The sequence below is a fragment of the Chamaea fasciata genome, unplaced genomic scaffold, assembly GCF_029207755.1.
Source record: "Chamaea fasciata isolate MVZ Bird 193981 ecotype frontalis unplaced genomic scaffold, bChaFas1.0.hap1 SCAF_1, whole genome shotgun sequence".
NCBI lineage: Eukaryota > Metazoa > Chordata > Aves > Passeriformes > Sylviidae > Chamaea > Chamaea fasciata.
Window position 1 is genome coordinate 17,972,806 of NW_027094086.1, and position 24,452 is coordinate 17,997,257.

The window sequence follows — 24,452 nt, forward strand, 5'->3', positions numbered from 1 at the left end:
CACTTTATGTCCTAAAGTATTCTAATAGATAAACTTTGAGACAAAACATTTAAAAAGTGTCATTTTTTCTCTGAATTTTCCTCTTTTCCCCAGATATTATCAATATTAAAGCCCTAAACCCCTTCTAGTGCTCTTAGACACAATTGATATTGAACCAAGATAAAATGAGCTGGTAAAAGCCTGTTGCATATTCTTCAATATCTGTCAAGTTCCAACAGGATTCAGTAATAGCTGACTTACATATAAAGTGGTACATCTATAAACATGATTGCTGAAGAAAATAAGATAATTTAAATACTTCCTACTGACTTTTAATTTGTTTGTTCCCTGCCGCAAATTCATTGAATGATCTCCCTATTTCACACTGCTCAAGGTAAAATTAAATCAAAGAAAAGAAAGATTTTATGCTCTTTGCCATCAGATACCTGTTTACTGAAGCATGCTATGATGCTGCAATGAGATTTGCACAGAAGTGGGATGAGAGAGTCACTGGCAGGTCATTACTGCTATTAGCAGCAATTTTGGCTGCTGTTAGAAGGTCCCCCAGGTACTGCCCAGTGCAGCCACATGCTAGAGCAGCTTCTCTCCTCACCTCTCACTTTCACAGGGACTATCATCCACTGCCTGCTCTGTGTCCATGGAAATGTCCTGGCAAGCCTTGCTCATTCTGAGATTTCAGACCACTCTTCAGTTAATGGGAAGAAGGATTTAGGTATTCTACTGAAGCCAACTCACCTGACTAAAGTTGGGTGTGTTAACTACTTCATTCAGTTAGCCTCAATAATATACTCTTTTCACTCCCCAAGATGCTGCATTTTCCTGTGGGGCAGAGGCAGTTATGTAAAGATTTATGGTAGCTTCTGGAAATCTGTGAGCAGAAAAGTCCTTACAATTCATACATTTGGTAGGAAAAGAGCATCCAAACGTCTTATATGGCTGCATACTCAAAACAAGGTGGGCCTCAGGCCTGAAAAGGAGGAGAGAAAAAGCAAACTGAGAAAAAATATTTTACATTCTCATATCATGTGCAAAAACAAATGAAAAAAAGCCTCTTTGTAGATCATCTATATGTTTAAGATCTTAAATGTATGGGTTCACAGACAGCATTTAGGTGGTATTGTGTAAAAAAAAGCATCATGAAGACAGTAACATGCATTATCAAAAGAATTGGGTTAAAGAGATGTGCTACATGAATAAGGATGCTTGCAGGTAGCACAGAAATGCAGGGGGCTTTCAGCAGTCTCAGAACAAGAGTGCAGGTGTGTGGGAGCCTCTTAGCACCAGCTCTGTGGTGGCACCAGATTATTTAACCCTCACCTAGAGTCAAGGGGACAGGCACAAGAAAATGCCCCACAGCCCTCCCTGCAGCCAGACAGAGCATGCCCAGAGGGATCACTGAGCTCAGACACCAGCATCACCCTCCTGCCAGATGTGTAAATGAGGCACCGTGCCTGAGAACCACTTTCTGATGTTCCATTAGAGCCCACTGTTCCTCAGAAAAGAAGGCTTAATCTGGCTGTTTCTTCCCATCCTTCCCCATGCTTCAGACCCTCCAAGTCCCATCATGCTGGGCACAAGGCACTTTGAAAACACAACTCTCCAGAGCCAGGCAGTTGTCCCTCCCTGACATGTCCTGTTTGGTGCATGGCCTGTCACTGTCAGCCCTCCCAGCCCTCTGCAGGGCTGCCCTGGCTGAAAGCTCTCCCAGCACAGACCCATGCCCAGCAACATGCTCTGCTTCTGGAGGACTCCACAGCAGACACTGAAATGTATTAACTATTACCTTGGATGACAAACACGTATCACCAACGGACAATTTTGCAGAGGATAGGTAGGTATTGGTAATATCTTCTAGTTCAGTGCTGAAATGATCAGAATCCTTGATGACATTATAATTTAGGGCCATGCTGTAACTGGCAGGTTTCTTCTCCTGTTTCTGCTGGTAGTTGCACAGTTTCCTGAAGGCTGCCCTGAATTTCTGAGACATGAGATTATAAATTACAGGATTGATGGCACTATTTAAATAAATACAGATTCTGCAAAATAGCAGGAACCAGTTTTCTTGGAAGGGTCTGGAGAGAAAGGAATTGACCACAACCAGGGTACGGTAGGGCATCCATAGGAATGCAAATAGGATGACAACCACGGCCAGCATCTTGGTAACCTGAGGGAATACAGAGGGAGACAGAAGAGGGGCAGAAGGTTAGTACTCTCCTTGGAATGAACACATGCATTCTTACACCTCTAGGGCCAAACCAAAACTCTGGACAGATCCTTCAGGAGGAATTTCTGATGAATATTTGATTCAGAAAGGTTTTCTACAGTAGGAAGTACAAAAACCTTAGCTTCAAATTCTTCCTAGTTTTTCTTAAATTACTCTTTCCAGATGATACCCCAGTAAGCTAACTGTTGTAGACCTTAGACATTTTTGCTTCTTATGCTGGAAGGGACTGTTGATTCAAATGGGAAAAAAAGGACAGAAAGTATTTTTTTTCCCAAACACATTAGATCTCTTCCTTTAGACTAATATAGCCTGTAGAGTAATTGAATGCGAAGCCTTTTTACATTATCTGGTTTAACAGTCAGCCTAAAACAATTTCCCAAAACCAAAAATAAGAAAAAAAGGAACAATTGGATTAATTTATATTCCTCAAATCCTCATTATTTAATGAGATTCTCATTATTTGATGTTTACTCTGAAAAGTCAAATAAGGTTTAGAGAGCCAGGAAAAAAAGGATTATCAACAAAACTTGATTGTGATAAGAACTTTATTCTATTATGTAATTTACTTTTGAAAAAAGAAAGAGTAACCTTTGGGAATACCCAGGATAGCTGAAATGAAGTGAACAAGAAATAATAAAAAATTATTTAAACCCACTTTAAAACAAGTCTTTCTTTTGTAAAGAATTTAATTATAATGTAGACATAGGAAACACACAATAATCTCTGCATTAAATAAAGTTTTAAAGACACTAATAAAGGAGGTAGAAAGTACACAGAAATGTGACATGGGATGATATGGTGCCACAGCCTCATGGAAGTCAGGAGATGACTTGGTTAACTGTGTGAAATAGAAAGTATTGGCACATATTTTGGTGGGCTACAACTGCTTTTTCTGATTGTAGATTGATAAGAGTTTCAAGAGGAGAAAACTCCACTAACATCACTCACAAACACATGCTAGTTTTAGAAGTGAGTTTTAGTTTGAAATTGTGAGTATATAATTCTCATGTCTTCTGAGCAGATAAGCTCATTACATAGAAACCTGCCATCACATTGCCTAATGAATGTATTTTCTCCTATCCATCTAGAAACATACACTTTGAAGCCAATTTGTTTGGTTTATTAAAGGTATTGTAATAAAGGATGTGATAAAAATCAAAGTTACTCTACAAATTGATGTATCTTTCTCTATGCGTCTTTAAATGTACATATTCAAAGGCTGCAATTTTATCTTATATTTCTCCTCCCTCACTCTTACTTTTGATTCCTCTACCACTGTGTTCAGTGGAAGTAAAAAAAAAGGAGAAATACGACCTCAATTTTTGTCACTTTGACTGATACGTTTCATTATGACTTCTGGACTGTTTTTTTCTAATTTTCTGTGCACAGTCATTGTAATAGAGCAAAATACAAAGTGAATGTTCCAGGTAACTCAAAGGATTATCTCTCCTTATCTCCACTTCTGAAAGGTCCATCCCTGTGAACATGGTGGCAAGGAAAGAGTTGACCCAGTACTGACCTAGTCTGGCTCTCATCCCTCCAGTTCAGCTCCAGCCTGTGCCTCCACATGGAGCAAATCCATTCAGTGGAGAACAATCATTCGCTGTAGAAAATAATCCACATTTAAAGGAAGAAAGCCACCAGTTCTGGAGCCTGGGTGAACAACGGGGCAGAGCCAAACCAACAGATGTATTCCATCAGCTCAGGCATTTAGTGCATAACAGCCTACACAGGCGTCAGAGTACTTTGCTACCAGAAGCTCAGCAGGGCACTCCATTATGGTACCTACCAGTCACAGGAAATTTACATTTCTTTCAGGAAAAATTGCTCAGAGGATCATTTGCAGTGTTGCAGCTATCAGCTTGAATCTGGAGACTGCTACTCCTCAAGTGACTGTATCCCATATACAGCAAATATATATATATATAATATGTGTGTATGCATGTATGTAATGTGCAAATTATTAGCTGAATTTGTGTATATTGGCATTTGGATGTGCATTTGCTTTCTAACACCATAAGCTTGCTCTGCTGGAAACTAAGCACTCTGTAGAGCTGGTTTTCATTTTGCTCAGGTCAATGAACCAATATGTTGGTTCATGTACTCATATGCCTCCACAGAGTCTTCATTCAGTGAAAGAGAAGAGGCAGAACCCATGGTTGGCATCTCTTTGGTGGCATCTCTTAGTGGTTCAGTCCATGTCAGACAATGAGGAGAATTCACTATAGTTTTAAACTGTCCGCAGTACATATCCTTCCAAAACTGCCAAAAATAGCAAACCTCTTACAAGATCTCTATTGCCTGTCAGAAATTCAGCTTCCTAATCCATCTGGACAGTTGTGGTTGTCTCTGAGACACACGATGAGGCCCTGAGTTCAGGTAGTTATTTGCTCATTGGTAAATGCTCCTTGAGCTGGCTCTGGAGTGGTTCTTTATGCTCAGCTCCCTCAGACCATGACCTGTGTGCAAATGACAGCAGCTCTCAGGAAGTGCTCTGGCAAGGCTTTCTTTGTCCCAGCATGGGGGTTGTCACCCCACTGCAGGGCGAGGCATCACTCAGGGTTTCTGACACAAATTCACCCCAATTTGCTTTATAGGTGAACCCATTATCTAAATTCATGACTGAAGCCAAAGCTGCATTCTTATCCACACCAAAAGTCTTTATTGCTGAACATAAATCGTTTAGAGGAAAGTTTGGTCCTCTTTGTTTAAGTAAAATGCCATATCCTTTTTCAAATCACTTCATATGAAACAGAGCTAAACATATATTGGGAGGAGGCTAATTATTTGACACCAGTGGAGTGCTAAGAGGACAAATTTTAAAAGAACATGTTGTTTATTACCTATAAGCATACACCAAACCTCCCTGAAAGAAGCAGCACTATATCCTCACCCTCACTGCTTGGGTGAAGGCAAGCGTACACTGATTGCTCTTTTCTTGTGGATGTGCACTGTATGTCCTATGCTCAGGGTACAAATTATTCTTAGTTAGGGAAATTGAAAACATGGTAAAAAGACTTTGAGCAATTTCAGCTTAGTCTAAATTTCAAGTGTAGTTTGAATGATAACAAAGTGTTTAAGACTGAATATGGCCTGGCTGCACACAAATATTTGTCAAGCCTTATCTTTTTAGTTCTGAGGATGTTCTAAAAAAAAATTTAAAATATATTTTACTAAACAGAGTCCCAATACTTTAATTCTGAACTCTAGTATCCTCCTTTTCCTTCCTGCTCCAAAAGCTTCTTATTCTAAGGAAGTGTTTTTTATTAAACATTTTCATTATCCTGATACAAAGAGGTTAGTGTTGCTTCCTTCTCCTTTGAGTACTAATCTTTCTTACACTGAGAGGTAAAAGCAATAGTCACTCTGGTGTTTTAAAGCCATATAATAACATCTTTCTTCTTGTGCCTGGTCATGTTCATTGCAACACACAGAGATTGTATATCCCAGCCCATGATTTCGTAATCGGAAAGAAATTGTGCAATGAGGAGGAGGATTAAATAAATAGAAGGATTAAGGTCTTGATATACTAACACCACAAGTGAAACCAAGTGATAAGACTGAGGATTTCATGTAAGCTGTGCAAAACTTACCTTGCACTGCAAGCTGGAATCTGTGCTTGCTCTGCTGTGAGAGAACAGAGGGATTTCTCTGGTGAGCAGGTCATCACAGACTGCAACACTAAGAGAGGGTTTTCTCTAGAGGGCAATCTACCTGTTATAAGTGACCACGACAGCCATGATGACCTTAGATGATTTGATTGGGCTAATCAACTAACAATGTGAGATACACATACTGTTAAGTAAGCTGGATTCCATCTCAAGTATAAACCAACATGTTTGCTATGTAAGGCTGCATTTATTTATCTCTCACCTTGATATCTGAGGAAAGTAGGAATTCCTTTGGGGAAAGTATGAAACCTACATACAAATATGTAAAACAGCATTCATATTATGAATGGAAAAGAAAAAAAAATCTGGGATTTGTGAGCTGCAGGACCCACACTGAAACAGAGGGAAATGGTGAGAAGGAACGAGAGACAAGAGACTAGCCTCTGCAACCTGACTTCAACACTCTCTGTCCCCACACTGCTGTGTGCCACAGGGAAGGGGCTGAGTGTAACCTGTGGCTATAAGAACAGGCAATAAATTGGCAATATTAATTTTCCCCAAGTCGAGTCTGCACTGCCCATGACAATAACTGATAATTTGTCTGCCTCTCTTTGTCTTGGACCATAAAGAATAGGAGCACTTCCCATTTTCTCCCCCATTCTCAGCTGGAGCCAACCCCCCTACAGAAAAATGCATACATTTAATTTTATAGACATGTTCTTGGATAAATATGAGAACTGCTACAGAAGTAGGAAGTGCACACCGCATTTTCAGTCATCTTTTCTACAGATCACATGCTGGATATTGTACACTACTCAATCTCTGTAATGCAAACACAGGTCTGAGAAGACAACAGAGTTTCACATTTCAGCAGGACTCACTGTCAGGCCAGACTGTATTGTCAGTCATACATGTCCTTGTCAGCGTGGCAGGAAATTTTCCCTTTTGTGTCTCACTAACTGTGGAGATTCTAGATTTTTTTGAATATGTACTTGCTTTTTCTCATTTTACACCACTACCTATATTTTGCATGCTGCTATTATACAAAAAAATATTAGTAATTATGACATGCTATCCTTCCCGTGTTGTACTAAATGCAAAATTCTATCTTTACTTATAATGAGCAATCAGGTTGCTTAGGCTTTTAGAGAAAGTCTTGCTGTATTTACAAAACATAAACGATATCACAATATAATCTTCACTTTTCAGTTTCATAATATAACTGTTCATATTAATCAGTGTTCAATGTAAAAGATTTGTCTTTTTTTGAGTGCTACTAAGCACATGTAATCAAGCATAAAGTGATATTAAGACCTTCACACACAGATTATCTTCTTCTACTAATTAATGGACAAAGAAAAACAACGTTAAACATTTCTTATCTGACTATTAACACAGTAAAATATAACCTAGCCCACGTATTTCTGTTGTGTGTTTCCAAGCATAGTTCCTAGTGCACTCTGAGGGCTCAGTGCTCTAGCAGGCAGCTCAGTTAACTTTTGAGGTCTTTGCCATCTCTGTGATAAGAGAACATGGTCCCTCTCATAAACAGTAGAAATTGATAGAAAATAAGAAGAATGTAAAGAATAAGAATAATATCCCCAGAGCCAGCTGCAAAGGATGCACCCTGTGTTTCCCATCACTGCACCAGCTGTGCTACCTTCTCCACACCATGTGGTTTACTGCGAATAGCCAGCAATTAATCTATTAACTATATTCCATTGGTATTATTACACACAGCAGCATACATATTCAACAATACAAAAAGAAGTTAGTCAAAGTTATGGCTCAGCTTTGAGCCATCAATACATAAAAATATTCTTGAGAGACAGAATAACAAATATATTTAGCATTTACTAAGCAATTTACATACAGACTTCCTTAAACAGACTTTTCACAGGAGAGTTAGAGACAGGAAAATTTAGAGCTTGACTGCATTTGCTGAGTGACATAGTGCCTTAGCTGGGACTGAACCTCAGGTCTCCCAAACTCCCAGGCTAGCTCCTTCAAATCCCAGAAATAAGTCAAGAGTCATGTATATCTGACAAGATTACTAACAAGCTGTAATAAACTAGAGTTAAAAATCTTTCATTCATAATTGAAACTTCCTAATTGCTTAGGAAATAAAATACTGCTTATTTTTTTGGTCCTTGCAGTAGGTAAAAATGTACAGGCAAGAAAAAAATACGTATTTTTATGTATATGCATATCACTGATTTTAAAATTGACTACTTAGAAAAAAGGAAGAATATCTTTTACCTCCTTCCATAGCTTCAGGCAAGTGAGCTTTAAAACCAGGGGTTTCAGAAAGACATTTCAAATACTTATCCTACCTGCCTTCGAGAAGCAATAGTGCTGTTGAAACTCCTGTTAGTCATCCTGGAATTCACAGGCTTGCTTTGGAGAGCCACATCATTCCTCCAGGTCTTAGAGTTTTCTTTTGGTTCTGAAGGGATGGGATTCAGGAACAGTATTCTAGCAATCAGGCCATAGAGGACAGTTGCCAGTACCATTGGCACAACATAAAATATACCAAAGTCCATCATGTAGATAGGAGAGTAATAGCTCCTGGAGACCTTGTAGCCACAGGACACAACAGTCATTTCTTTGTAGGCTACTGTGTTAAGGTCTAGCAAGAAAAACCAGAGCATACAGTATATGGAGGTGAAAGCCCAAACAAAAATAATTATCTTTTTGGCTCTTGAAAAAGTGCACAGGAGTTGAGCTTTGATTGGGTGGCAGATGGCAATGTACCTCTCAATGGTGAAGGCAGCGATAGAGAAAGAAGAAGCATTGATGCCCAGGTACTGGAGATAAGTGATGCAGAGACACCCCACGTAGCCATACACCCAGGATCTGTACAGGCTCTCTGTGATATTGGGTAGTCCTGCAGCCACAAGCACCATGAGATCTGCCACAGCCAGGCTCACCAGATAGCAGTTGGTGGGAGTTCTCATGTGCTTGGTTCTGAGGACCACCAAAACCACCATGATGTTGCCCACAATGCCCAGCCCGCAGATGAGGAGGACCAAGAGGATGGTAACCACTTGGTATTCAGCTGTAATGCTCTCCTGGCTTGATAGTGGCAGCCCAGTGTGGTTCTGCTCATCTCCTGTGCCATTCTCCATCTTCACCAGCTTCTGCCAAGCGCTCGATCTCAGCACCTGCTCTCCATGGTCTCCTGCAAAAGGGTCAGTGGAGCAGAGTGTGGGTGAGCTGCAGCCCCAGAACACGTTCTCCATGTAGTCACAGTCCCATTCCTGTACCGTCCTCCACTCCCCCTAAAGTACCTGGACTTTCAGTCTTTGTAAAGTCAACTATCAGATGGGTTAATCCCTCTAAGACTCCAGCACAGTTGCACAGGCTAAAAGGCTGTTTTCTCACAGCTGGTTTGAGGCATTCATGAAAAGCCAGCCTGCGGAGGTGGGAGTTTCCTGTCTGCAGCGGCAGATCAGAGCCCCCCTGCCCCGGCAGCTGCTGAGCATCCCCCGGGCTGAACTGATCCTGGGCAGCACACACCAGCAGCGCCGCTTGCCAGGAGGAGCCACAGCGCCCCGAGGGCGGAGGCAGCAGCAGCAGGTAAAACCAGAGGGTTTTGTGAACTTTTTCTGCTTCACGCTGCTCTCCCTCTCTGCTCTCAGACAGCTGTCATGACAGTATCGACCACATCGATCCACACCGGCAAACAAAGGAGAACTGACTGGCAACAAAATTGCACTGATTTTTAAAATTCGGACTGCCGCAATGCCATTGTGAAAGTAAAAGTGATTTACACTTGACTCCTGTTTTGCAAGGAGCTGTAATAGTCCCTTCAGGGCTTTACAGAAACAAATGCATCCCAGCTTTTGAAAATAGCAGGGAAAAAAATGTAGGGTTTGTTGTGGTTTTTTTGTGGTTTTTTTTTTTTTTTTTAACTTAATAGAAAATTCTGTTCAAAACCTCTATCGCTACAGATCTCATCACTCCTGAGTCCTTTCAATTCTTTTTTGAATTGCAGCAGAGCAACAATAAACTGATCGCAACACAAATTTCTTCTTAACGAGATCAGTCATACAAATGCACACATGTGCATGCACACAACACACACAGTGTCACTAATCTACCACTCTTTCCTCGATGTAGATTCTCATCTGGTTGAATAAACTCCTCCACGGGTCAATCAGGTTGTGTAAAACCACAGACAAATCAAAGGCAAGTGGAAACAACTGTTTGGAGCAGTGCAGATGAAACCCCACCAGTTCAGTAGTCCAGCTGCACCTGGAGACTGCACTTTCCTGTCTCACTTGCTATCTAAATGCCTTAGTGAGAGAAACAATGGCAAACCCTTCTGTAAGGCTCTGTGAAAGTGCCCTTGTCAACTCCCAATCATAGTCCCTCAGCCCACCATTTCTTCTTATACTATTGTGTCAAAAGTTTGCAGAGCAAATTTGTCTTCAAACCCATTATTCTTCTGCATTTGGGGCAATTGTTTTTGATCTTTGCTCAGGAAGGGATCAACAAAATAAAATGTTGCACAACTGAGGAAAGATATCTTGGATTTCAAAACAGACTGTAGTGTTTAGCACTGGCACATGTCTGCAAATGGATTTTAAGTAGGCTTAAACAACAGGTGGTGACAAAAAGAGACTATCACCTGAATCAGAGCTGAAAATCAGACTCAAACAATTCCAGAGATTTGAAGCCACTCAGTTAGGTTTTCCAGTCATTTTATTCCATTTGCCTTTTCACATTGCTGTTGTGATGACATACTTTTTATCTGTAGATCCAAAAATACCTAATGAACTAAAGCAAATATCATTTAACCTGTTTAATAGGTTAAGAAACAGGGGTGAAAACAATTAGATTTTTTTGCCAGTGGTCTTGCAGTGGCCTGTGGGAAAATGCAGGTTGCTGGTTACTTGACAAACAGTGTATCAGCAGAAACATATAATTTTTATTGTCCTCCATACCATCTGCAAATGCTGTTATTTTGGACACAGCTGAAAGAGGAAGAAGGTCAACACCAGTGTAATGCCTGGGTGTTACAGATAATATTCCTTCCAGCCCCTTTATACTCCATGTCATTTTGTCCTTCAAAATGGGCAGATTTCCCCATGCTTTTAAAGCTGTGTGACTATAGTGGGGGTAGCCCCAGATGTTCAAGCCCATAGCATAAAATGCACCATGAGGGAGCCCAGGACTGAGAGATCACAGAGTCAAGTGTCAGCACTTAGGGACCCAGCAGGGATCAAACCCAGCAGGGCACTGAATCAAAGATTCAATCCAGCAATCTGAGTGAGATGACACTGTGGATGAAATCCTCAATCCTCATGGACCTCAGCTGAATTACAAGTTTTTGGAACCTCCAGAGACTGATTTCTCTTTAAGGGGTGACTGATGCCTTTCTACCACATGAAGTCTTGCTGTTCATGTTTCTTGCTAGCTTATGTAGGCAACGTGTATGATCTGATTCAGCCTGAGAATTAGCACATCTGAGAGCATGTAAGTGTTTGAAGTGCAGGAACTAATGGCTGAGGACATGGCATGCAGAGAAGCTGTGGAACATTTAAAAGGCCAGGAGTTTGAAGTAAATATTGGAGCTCTGGAAAATGTGTTATCTGATGATTGCCTCATTCTTCTGCATCTGCTACTGGTCTGTGTCAGAGATAGGGTAGACTGTCTTAGTCACTTTTTATGATTTTTTATCAAATGTTGCATTCTGGTAGTGAAAAAGGTATAGAGTTGTCACTGTATGGCTACAAGGAAGTAAATCTACAGTAGGCATTCAGAGGATTCTATCAAAATCAAAATTTTAATACTTTATCAAAAAGTAAGTATTTTATCAAAGTATTTTATGAAAATAACATCAGTATTAACATACTAAAATATCAACATACAGTCAGTATTAACATAAGGAAACATTTCCCTTTTCTTTTTGTAAAATACTTCCACAATCTACAATATTTCTGTAAAACTTGCAGTAATTGCAGAAGGAATTTCAAGACTGGAAATATATATTCTGTGTAATTAGAGCATATGGTGTTGTGGATTTCACTGAAACATCATATGATGCACTTTGCCTGATACAGTCAAATTATACTTTCAACATGATTATCAGTCAGAGATCAGATACTGAATCTGGGAATCAGTAAACAACCAATCTTTTCTCCCAGCTGATGCTTTGTTAATGCAATTCTCAAAATATGCTGTCTAGTTTCAAAAGCAGTTCAGCAAGATTACATGCAGGCCAAGCAGCTGTGCCAGGGAAATTTAGACAGCAGATGGACCAGAGATTGCTGTCAAACCTTTACTGCATATCTGTTACTCCATTTTATACCTGCACCTGTGGGTCCAGCATAGCTGAGATTGCTTGTAGAAATGAGGATAGATGCAGCATGCAAGTCAACCACAAGAAGTAGTAAAACAAGCCCCGGAAACGTGTTCACTTTTGCCAATGCATTTCTGTTAGTACAACTCTTGGGGTAGAAGGGAGAGGGAAAGGCATGTTGGCACCACCTGTTCTATGTACACTTAGCCAACAGTATTCTTGTCCAAATTGTTTTCCCATTTGTCTCAATTAAAATGTGTCTCTGCTCACTTAATCACAACTAACCCATAACAAACTGTCTGATAGCATTAAGTGCACACTGAGGTGGAACAGTGAATCATTATAAACAGTTCACTCCACTAGTTATAAATTAATTCTGTTTCTCTAACTCAGATCACTTCCCCAGTGGGCCTTTTCTGTTTTGATAAACAACTCCAAAAATAGGCAATTTCATAGTCTATTACCTCCTGTACTCAGGGTTCATAAAAAATCACTGTTAAGTTGGATTCTTTACTCTATGTCCACCTCTGATGGAGCACAGAGCCCTTACTGCTATACAAATATTTCCAAGGCTGCATTTTTTGAGAACAGAAGCCATCATTGGTAATTGCTTTATAACCATCCAGAGGCTGGCTTTCAAAGTTTGTAACTAGCTACTGGCTTGATCAGCTCCAAATGTGTTTGGGAGATTTACACTTGATATGGTTAAATATTGTAGCAACTGTGGTCAACTAGAATTTATTGTCCTATACCTGCTGTGTCACACAGCTGTGCTTTTGTGCTGATGTAGTGGACACGTGGATAAGTGTTTGGTCTGTGGGAGAAACCTGCACCTGGAAAAGCCTTTTGTAAGTTAAGATTGTGAGGGAACCAAACCTATCTTCTGTGAGGTAAATCTCATTACCCAAGGCAGGGATTCTTCTTTCTAGCTTATTTTTTGTTGCCTGTCAATGGAGAACACTGAACTACTGCTGAAATCCTGGATAGGTTTTCCAAACATGCCTGTGTGGTTTAAGTTGGAGATCATAACCGTGTCTGGCAAATGCTATTTAATTTAAGGGCTTTTAATCTTCACGACAGTCTAAATCGTGTTTCAGAGGTGAGGGGTTTTATATCATATTTCTTTTCTTTTAGTCTTTATCTTGGACTGATATTGGCTCAAGGCAAGTGATAATGAATCTTTAATTCACTTGTTCTGAAAAAACAATTGTCACAAAAATTACGAAAAATAGCTTTAAGCAATCAGCTGGCTCACATGGGAAATTTGGTTGATCTCTTGCCTGTCAACAAGGTCACTGGATACTGTGGTTTGTTGAGGCATATCTGGGATCATGTGGCAAAGGAGGCTGAAGGAACTTTAAGAGGGCTGCTCTTTTTTTTCCCCCCTAATTTCTATCAACTTGGGTGGAGATAAAGTGTACAAGAGCCTTATGAAGGAGCAGGAAATTTGCCAGAATAAATATAGAAAGATCGCCCAAAACAAAAATTAAAAAGGGATGAGGAAGACTGCGTTTATGGGAGTTTTAATTGCTTAATTATTTGCATTCCCTTCACTTCTTAAGGGACTATCAGCTAAGCCATAATTATCACTGAAAGGTGATCTGAAGAAGGAGGAGATGCAGCTCAATGGGGAAAAACACAGAGTGGTACACATTGCCAGGAGCAAGTGAGTGCCCAGTTCTGTAGAAGCTGCTCATCTGACCCCAAGTCATGCAACCATCAGTACGAAGGTTGATGAGAAGCTGGTGTGAAATCCAACTTTCATCCAAAGTATATCAGCAGAAGCTGGGCCTTCTTCTGGCTTATATAATGTCTTTTCATACTTTAAACACAACTATTCATGCTATTTGATAATGCATAATTTCAGAGAAGAAAACATATACTGTCAAAGTCTGCTTTATTTCATATATGTACTTTGGGTTAAAATTGTTGCCCCTATTAAAAAAAAAAACCACTACAGAAAGTCTTCTGTGATTGTGGAAAAAATCTAGATAATAATTCAAAATACTTAATTATTAAAATAATTATATAATAATTTAAGATAAAACTATAAAAATAATTTTTAAATTATTTTAAAATTATGCTGGAATCTCATTCTTTAGGGTCCAGATTCTATGAGCACACTATGTTATAGGCATTAACACCAATTTCCTATAGAAGAGATCCAATATTTGAAACAAATGAAAAATATAACGGCTGAAAAGATCAAAGCAGAGCTCTTGTCTTTGGTGGTTACGAGTTTTAGATCTCACAGATCTCATAGTTTTACTTCAAGGACAGAACTTCCTAGTTCCTATGTAAAACCAATTTTCTGTCATCTGTTTGTGTCTCGAGAGAGCCTTGAGACTCATTCAACCATGACCCTGACTAGAGCTTTTTCATAAAGAATATAGTTGCTTGTCTATTATTCAAGGGAATAAGGTAATGAATGATCAGACAAAATTTCAGGATATTAATTTAAATTTATAATAGAAAGATTTGTCATAATTCAGCACAATACCAGCTTTTTATGCTCAGAAGAAATGCAACACAAGGATATTTATTCGCTCATTAGGATACTATATTTCTGATAACGTTTAATCCAAATTCTTCCTAGCTGTGTAAATTACTCATGTCACCTACGTACCTTGATCACCAACAGACAGTTTGGCATATCTGTAATAAGATTCTCAGTGGGTTCAGCGTGATAATCTAGGAGCTGGGAAGGAGGTTGACTCACTTGGTAGTGCAAAGCATTGAGAGCCAAGAACTATTTTCCTTGATGAATTATAACTGAACAAAAATCTTAGGAAAAAGTAACAGAAAAAGACTGTCAGGGACAGCAGCTCTTAGCTCATGCATTATTAAGATGAGTCCAGACCAAGCACAGTCCAACAACTCCCCAAGAATGGAGGGAGAATACCAGATCAGTGTGAGCCTTCTGGGTCCAGATCCCTAACTGATGTACAGCTTGGTAATTTCTGCCTAACCAGTGAAGAAAAACTTAATTATACTGAAAAGCATGTAAGCATCTGGTGTTTGACTAACCAGGTGTGCTCAGCTGTTTGCTGCTGATCCCTGTAACCGTGGTAGAACATGTGAGTCCACCGTGTGGAAGATGGGAGTTGTGATCCCATTGGTGTCTTTCCTAGAAAATGGTAAAAAGTTAGGAAATGTTTCTGTCAGTCTGAGATGGTCAGCTGGGGTGGCTGGTTGTCTGAATACAACATGGAGCAGACTGAAAGGTGTTAGTTCAAACATCAGAATACAATATGCTGTTGGACATCCTTGGCTCCTTGTTGTGTGACCTATTCTGCAAACACAGTGGAAAATTGGTTTATACCCTCATTGTTTGCACATACCACTCCCATAATGAGATGGGAGCATTGCTGCAAGGGCACAGAACTACTGGTATAGCCGAGTAAAGTGATCTCTAGGAATGTTTTGTGTAGAAACAAATATAACCAGGATGACTGAAACAAATTCTTCTCAATCCTAGTAAAGTACTTTTTTTGGGAAGAAAAAAAAAATCAGCAGTTGAATACTGTAATTTCAAAATGTTGAAGAACTTTTAGTAATTCAGAAAAGGATACTGTTCCACAGTTGAAAATGCAAATCTATTTGTTCATTACTTCTGAGCTTCATAAAATTTTGAAAACAGCTGTTTTTATTTCACTTCAGTTAATCTTTCTGGGCCTGTTTACTCTTTCATGCAAACAGCAAATCACAAAATCATTTACTCATTTATATTTAAAAGTAGAACAGTAGAACTGGAAATGCAGTAGAGTAGAGCCAGGGAGTGTTTTTTGTTAGAATTAGGATAAGTGCATGGCAAAAGATGCAGGAATGCTTTCTCTTGGGCCTGTACCAAATTAGAACTTGGCCCACTGATTTTCATCCTGGTATCAAAAAGGACTGAGGCTTGTGCCTCTTCTGTTCCTTTGTTCAACCTCAGTAATTCTCAGAGGCTTTAATGAACTTCTGATACATTTGACAGACAGGTTATCAGTCTCAAATAAATTAAGCCTGGCAAATATTAGATGTATGTACATAAAGGACAGAGGGTTACAGATGTGTCTGGAATGGAGTAAATTTGGAACAAGGGCATCAGGGAAAAAATACAGAGAAAAACCATTACAGACACCATAAAATAGAGGAGAAACTTGGGTCAGAATTTGTGCCTTGTTAGATACCAGAGAATTTAACCAAAACATGCATTTCTGCAAAGAGCAAGCTACTTTTTTCTGTTGCTCTGACAATTGCTCCCTTGATTTTGTAAGTGTAGGTTTGATAAATATGATGAAATGTGCAATCTTAAGGTCAATGCAGTGAATTATCCACGTGAAACAGATAGTTAAAACCACCACAATGATGTCAGATGATCAGAGGAAAAAAAAAGACTGAAGTTATTATCTAGGGATGGGCAAATAGGACTGAATCAAAACCTACCCAAGCAGTAATTCTGTGGGATAAAGCCAAAAAAATTCTGTTTCCTTCTTGGAGATTTGATTTTGTTCTATTTTAATCTTTTATTGCTTAGAATGCAGCAGAGAAAAAAACCAGAAAGTTTGGTCCATTTGGACTTCATTAATTTCTGCTGTAATTGCATTGGGAATGAACGGTGAACATGTGGCTAACATATGAAAATAGCTTTAATTCATTGTATTACACCATAGCTATAATAATGTCCTTTATGCAAAGTAAATATCTTCATTAGGAGAATGTAAGACCACAGTTTTTGGATGAATTGTATATGTATATATATACATTATTATGGAGTTAACTATTAAAAGTTGGTGCCTTAATTTACCAGACTGTAAAAACATGTTTTTGTTAACAGATAGCGTAGTTTGAAAGACAATTTCCTAGCACACACAGCTCTTTCCCTCTGCTCCCCCTTCTCTCATCCTTCTTTCTCCATAAACCCCATCATGACTGTGTGTGGTACAACACACAATTCCATGCGGTTTTCTCCCCTGCCCTTATCTCTATAAGCCTGTTACATTTTGTGAACATTTTTCATAATCACCTTAGCAGGAAGGATAAGAGGCTGCTCTGTCAGAGACACGTTCACAGCTGGAGACCTGTCCCTATCCTCCAGCTGCTCTCGGCTCAGCAGGCTGGAGCAGAAAGGGAGAAGTCTGTCATGGTTTCCCCCCACACCCACTCCATCAACCCCCTGAGATGTGACACGGTGGAAGCTGTAACAGGCACATGGGTGTTCTCACCTATTCAGTTGCAAAGCTGAAGACAGTGAAAACAGAGAGCAAAAAAATACTTGCAGAGTTGACTTCAGCCTGGTATTACCCCCTGCGGAGGTTGAACTGACTATAGTGCTCTGCCTCTTGTTTCCAAAGTGATCAGTTGCACAGTGGAGTGTCGGTGGCACAGGTGTAGCTTAAACCCATCAACACGGAAGGTAAATACAAGGCAGCAAAACATTTCAAATGGGACAGTAAGTGAAGAAGGGCTGATCCAGAGCTCAGTCACTGAAACGAATAAGCATCAGTGCAATCCCTAGCAGCCATTCCAGTAATTTTATAATGTATGGAGATTTAAGAGTTTAGTGGAGCTGCTCCTCTTTCTTTTTTTGTTATCTTTTGGTTTTATCTTCAAGGTGAACTGCCAGACTCAGATGTCGTGTGTTAGTAATGAGTTGTTACCAGAAAAATTTATGTTAGAATCACAGACTAAAATCAACTCTCCATAAATACAAACAGGACAGTAACAGAGAACCATAGACTCTCTCCCTGGTGCTGCTTTGTACTTGCACAGTGTGCATGTTTAATGAATGAGGTCATGAAACTGTGTAAACAACAGTTCCTACTGGTATTTGCCAGTATCTTGGAAGAATAAACAGCTTTACTGAGAAAAAGCAACCATCAAGAACAGGTTCAGAAGGTCTGACATATCGCAGAAGGGATGCTTCACACTGCAGATTATCATTTCACGTGTGGAGTCTAAAAGGGAAGGATACTGTTCCTGAGGACAGAGAGAAAAATGGGAGTGGAATAAAACAAGGAAGAAGGACACAAAAAACAGTGAGTGAGGACACAAGTAGCAGTGATAATGGATGTAATAGTCTGAAAGAAAAGTTAATCCTGTGCCTGTCTGATCACTATCATCTAAATTGCTGGCAGAGCACCAGCACAGGCTCTTACTGTGGAGTCCTGTGTGAAGCCCAGCAGAAGCCCTTGAAGCAGGGCTGGGAAGGATCCTGATCTCTCCATCATTCCAGAGTGCCCTGTTCTCCTGTGCTTATATATAACCCAGCACTTCACCTCCTCCTGCTTTTCGTCCCGCTGGAAATCTGGAAATGTTTTACAGATGGGAAAGGACTGCAGGAGGAGTCGCTTTGCTCCGCACCTGCACATGCCTGCCTGCTCCGGGCTGCACGCCGGCAGGGCGGGACAAAGAGCACGGGATACAGCGCGGGACACAGTGCGGGACACAATGTGGGACACAGTGCAGGACACAGTGAGGGGCACGGGTCCCTACACAGTGCGCGGCTGTCCAACAGGTGCAGCCCAGAAGCGTCCACCCCTGACCTGGCTCCCCCACGGACACCATCAGTCTGACATCAGAAGGCAACTTTCCGAAGCAGCCTGGCTGCTCGGGGGGCGTCCTCACTGCCTTCTGCAGAAGGCTTTGAACCAGCAGCAGAAGGGGATGCTCAATAAGGAAAGGGAATGCTAAGAAAAGCTGAGAGGAAAAGATGTGGGGGATAAGCAGCAGGGAAGGAAATACAGCTGAAGGCTATTTTTAAAGAGACATAGGATTGTTAAGAAAGCCACATAACTCAAAAAATCAAGAAACTGTGAAAAGAAAAAAACAAAACCACCACCAATCCTGTCACACACACACACACGCATGCAAAAACAAACAACAACAAAAGCAAAAACCCAAACAAACAACAACAAAAACAAAAACCCAAACAAACAATAACAAAAAAAAAACCCCACCACCAAGTAAAGGACAAAAGGCTAACTTGGTTTGGGACAGGGTCATGAAAGCAGCACTGGGAGGAGACCAAGCTGTGGGTGAACTGAAGGAGAAAGCACCTTCTTGCTGACTTGCTGTACAGAACAAAGCCAGCAAGACCTCCAGCGGGTCTTCCAAGGGCTGAGGACTGTTTCCTTCCCCCTACTCACCCAGCCCCAGCCCCATCACAAAGGATGATGGAGAAACATCTGGAAGGCTGATCACTATCGAGAAACACATCCCACTGCCACGTGGAGGTCAATCCTCAGCATTCCACCTGAAATGAAGGGATGGAAGTTCTGCTCCTCAAAATCAATAGTGAGTCAGTGCTACTGGGTGAGGTTGGGCTGTTTAGCCACAGTAACACTGCACTGCAGGTTCCATGGAAAACTGCTTGGATGACTGATTTGGAGACTCTAAGCCTGGAGGTTTTCATAACTTGCCTAGGCAAGGCTCTGAGCAGCCTGATCCACCTGTGAATGCTTTGCCCAGGAGGTTGGACTAGATGACCTTCAGACGGGGCTTCCCACCTGCCTATTTCCATGGCTCTAAAGGGAGGTGCTGTAAAAGACTCTGGTGTATTTCTGATACCCAGGGACTGGGAGGCTGTGCCAGAACCTGTGTTTGGTTGCAGAGCAGGTTGGAGCAGGGAACAACCTGACTCCATTACACCTATAGCGGTAAGTCTGACATAGTAGAGCAGCACAAGCAGAGTAATAAGGTTAGACTTTTTATAAACCTGGATGCATAAAATTCGGGGGTTTTGTCAGGCTCTTATTATTTTTCCTGTAATTGCCAAGGAACAGTTAGGTAACAGCTTGGTGACAAGGCTTGGTCATTTTTTAAAAACACATGCTACCTTAGCAAATCTGTTAAATGACATCCCTGTTCACATACACACAGAAGCTGCAAGGACCATGGAAAATTACATTCAACAAGAAAAACTACCTTTACCTAACACAAACCACAAAATGTGAAATACAGTTCATATAAACAAGCAGTTCAGAAGCCCAGAACTTAAACTAAACAAGGAAAAAATATGTTTCAGAATAAGCACTGCTAAGAGAAGGTGAGAATTTGTGACTCTTGGCCCCACAGTCATTGCTTGTGCAGCTAACCCTGTGATGCAGCAGCAGCAAGAATATTGAGGTGGAATGTGAGTTTTATATATTATGTCTTCATTTAACACCCCAAGAAACAAAGCTCTTTTAGGCAATTTCAAACAGCTCTTGTGAATCTTATCGTTACTTCACTCTCACAAAACTGGACAACACACAGACACGAGCCCTAAAATGTTGGGGATTTTTCCTTTAGCATGGACTAAAATAGTATTTTTTTCAAGTTGCCATATATTCAGTTTTTCAACCAGCTTGTTAGTTGCCATGGCCATTTGCAATCATAGAAGTTGTTGGTCTTCCTTTGCATTTTACACCATAGCAAAAGTTATTAAGAAAAAAAATATAGTCCTTTAATTCAGTGTAATGCCTTTTGATGGAATCAGCTCAAAAAAGTGGTGGGAAACATAGAAATGGCTGCACAAGACCTAGCATTGCACATGAGTTTGAGGAGAGGTGGTACAAACACCTTTTGTTAAAATGGTGTCCAAGGGAGGGGTCATACAGCTGTTTGCAGGGAACAGCACCAAAGCACACATATCCCAACAATGTATAACAGAGAATGAATGTAAAAGTAGAATTAAATTACTGCCTAAGGTCTTGAGGTCCCAAATATTTAAAATTAAGTTTAAAAATTAGGATGGTTAAAGATATACATTCAGCCAGATCAGTACTTGGCTGCATGTTGCAATGAAGATACACCAAGTCAGACTTGACAACATTCTAAGGCTTGTGATTTTTGATTCAATGCTGTGCACATCCCTTTGTGTGCTGAGGACAAGAGTCCTCATTTTTTAACTGCTTTTGAAAAATCAGAGAGGGAGGAAGCTTCCATCCTTACAAATATATCTGAAAAAGGTACAGCTAGCCTAGCAACAGGCACTTTATAAATTGTTTTAAAGCAAATAAGGTATTTGTCTGGTACACACGTATCAGAAGATGTCTGGAAACATGATGAATTCAGAAAAGAAGAATGGGCATTCATAATGCACACTGAACAAAGTGTTTCTTCATGTCTCTGTGTCTGTGTCAGCACATACTGGATGTCATTTGGGATTCACTATTATTTGATGTCTTATAATTACAAACAGGTGTCCAAACTCCATGAAAGCAAAATATAACACAGACTAAATCAGATCAAATTGATCTCATTTTGCATCCTTTTTCTGCTCACATTTTCCTGGGGTAATTACAGTTAGCCCAAATCCTGTGCAAAGAATTTTTAGTTGGAAAAAATAGCATTGGAAATTATTAACTGCAAATATTCTAGAATATCAACACTTTTATTTAAAGCCCATAAAAAAATTTAAAAAAAGCTTTTGTTTTACTGCCTTGCTAAAAGAAGGGTAGAAAACTAATTCAGTGATTCACCCTGATAGTTGAACACTGGGTATGCTCTGTGGATGGAAAGCACATAAAAAAGATGACAGTTTATCTCAGTATGTAATCTCAACACAGCAAGTTGTACAGGTACATTTCCAGCCCTGACACCACAATTTTAAATCATGATTGTTTATAGGATGGCAATTCTTGTGTTTACTGAGTAACTGGGGAAATGCATTTTGAATTGCATGTCCTGTCACAGCTTCATTACACTAGAAGGGCACATGCAGCCACAGCCCGTTGTGTTGACAAGTGTCCATGAAGTCCAATTCAGCTGGAGATGTTTAGTCTTGAAAAAGTAACAGAATAGTGACTTCTTCGAAAAGGGGGACTGCTGGATGGGACCAGTTGGTTGGAGAGCTCTAATATGGTTGCTAATTATTTCAATTCATTTTATATCATGCCCGGGAAAATTCTTTCTTTCAAAATGAAGGCCTGGCTCTGCTTCAGAGGTTGTGGCTCTTTCTCTAAGCCTTGTTTTCCCGTTTCACCTGCCTGAAACAACTGCAATCTGGATATGTCAGACCGCAGTTTCTGTGGGAAAACCAATATCTCAAACTGGTTTTGAATTTCCTTACACATCAGGAGAAGCCCAGAGTGGCTAACCATGTCACAACAACGGCTATTGCTAGGCAGAACTGGGATACTTCCAGCATCATTTTACCTGTCCTTTTCACAATTTGTTATAAAGACTCAAAATGGACAAGTTATGCTGAGATCATGTACAGCCTGTTCTTTTTACAAATTTTAAAGATATTTTTTCTTGGATGGCTGTTCTTTATTATTCTTTTTGGTCATGATCCTGTTTCTACACAGGACACAAAATGAGAGAGCTTTCCTCACTGACTCAAGAACACATCAAATCAGATCCTGACTGTGCAAAAAGACAAAGAAAGACTTTCTATCCTGTTATTGTTAGGCATGCAAAATATTTTCTTTCTAACTGGACTGCTCTTATAGCACATCATTGTCATAAATTCTCTTATGTTGCTACTGCAGTGATTTGCAGTCACAATTTGTTTTCCATCTTTTGCTCCCGGAAAGCCAAAAAAACCTAGAACACTTTGTCAGATATCTTCCCTAGGAGGTTAAACCCCATCCAGTTTGGGCACTGTAAAACTCTGACTAGGATAATTGATTTTCATGAATTTAGAAAGAAGGAATTAATGTGTACTGCTTTTTGTACAGCGCCAAGGATTATGCATGGATGCTCTTTTAAAATGAATTGTGTATGCTGAGCTTCTTGCTTTGCACACAGTGAACTCCATTTGAGAGAGGTCAAATAATCAATCTCCTTGACAACACAGCATTAATGGCCAGATCATTTTATCACAGCTGAAATTATGTTAAATAGTGAAATACATACACCTAAGGCACATGGAGGCTCTGTGGATTTTCTAAGTACGTGTAATACATTGAAACCTGCATCCTCTGCAACTTGTATAGGCTAAAGACAGCAGATTCCAGAAGCTTTAATGTTGCTTCACAAGGCATTTTCATAAAAGCAGAACCAAAAAATCCAGGGGCTTTGAGGCAGCATATTCAAGGTTGAGACAGAAGTGGATGTGAACAGAGATAAAATAGTTTTAGGCACCACTTCTCTTACCTTTAAAAAATAAAAGTTCAGCAGGTATCTGTCAGAATTCCCCTCTCTGTTCTGATGGTGATGCAGGGCAAGGACATCCTACTTGGCCCTGCAGATCTGGGAAGCTCTCCTCATTCACAACCAGTCTGTTTGAAAAAGGCATTGTCTCTTTCCAGAAGTGTCATTCAGTTTTCTGAGCCCCCAGACAAAAGAAACAGCCATTTTTCTTTACATCAAGATTTTGTTATGATTGAAGTTATATCAAGAACTGGAGGGATTGGTTTTTTTTAAAACCATTGTTTGAACACCAGACAAACAGTAGCTAAAATCTCTGGGAGCTACCAAAAGGCTTCAAAATAAAGATGAACTCTGTGGAGATGTGTAACTGGACACAGTGCTGCTGTGGCATGACTGTCTGAAAGCTTCTCAGAGCTGGGGCAGAGCCAGCAACCTTCATACATCTGAATTTCTGTGACTCTTGACCTTTGCTGGGAGTCTGTAGTGATGGAACAAGCAAAGCACCTGGGTTTTTTTCCCTTGTCACATCTCCACACAAGTTTGGTCCAAATTATGATGAGCTTGTGGTGAATAGGAAGGCTGACATTGTGAAGGCTTTAGCAAGCAGTGTGTGTGCTGGTCCCTTTCAGCAAATGTACTCTTCCAAAAGTCCTTGTCCCAAAACCATGGTGAATACCCCAAGACCAATCTTGGTAGTAGAGACAAGGAACCTGAAGAGACCATTGATCCTGGCACAGGACTCCTCACTCTCTTCCCCTGCTCCAGCATGAAGTTCCTCTAACAGGAAATGATCCACCACTGTAAAGGTTCTTGCTTCCTTTTTTCCTTGCCAAGGTCGGGATTAATACACAAGAAATGTGGGTTTCATGTTTGGACTTGGATGTTTTTTGTTTCTTATCTATTTACATACCCACGAGCTGTGAGTTCTAACTAGCAAGTTAGAGAAACCAGGTAAAATGGAGTGCTTCTAACTCTTCCCAAGGTTATTTAAGCAATAATTACCCAATAACGAGGTGACAACCTATATTATTTATACTTTTTACCCAATAATGACCACTCAGGGCCTGCAATCTGGACATTTTTCACCTGATTACAGAAAACCACCCAAAGCTATGAAGAAGAAGGAAGAAGGTGAAGAAAGATGTAGACAATGCCCAAAATCCTCCATCTTGACTCACATGTATTACTATATACTAAAACCCCAAATTCTAAGTTTCCAGAATTCCAACACACCACAAGCTTCTCCAAC

General features: G+C 40.2%; 1 protein-coding gene across 1 annotated transcript; it reads right to left on the bottom strand.

Annotated features, from left to right (window-relative positions):
* Positions 1–881: 881 nt before the first annotated feature.
* On the bottom strand, positions 882–9,191 carry TRHR (thyrotropin releasing hormone receptor). The gene is made up of 4 exons (XM_066204494.1): positions 9,126–9,191; positions 8,169–9,016; positions 1,784–2,164; positions 882–967 (listed from the first exon to the last, which is right to left on the bottom strand). The coding sequence occupies exons 2-4, from the start codon at positions 8,961–8,963 to the stop codon at positions 962–964; spliced, it is 1,182 nt and encodes a 393-aa protein (XP_066060591.1). The 5' UTR covers positions 8,964–9,016; positions 9,126–9,191; the 3' UTR covers positions 882–961.
* Positions 9,192–24,452: the final 15,261 nt, after the last annotated feature.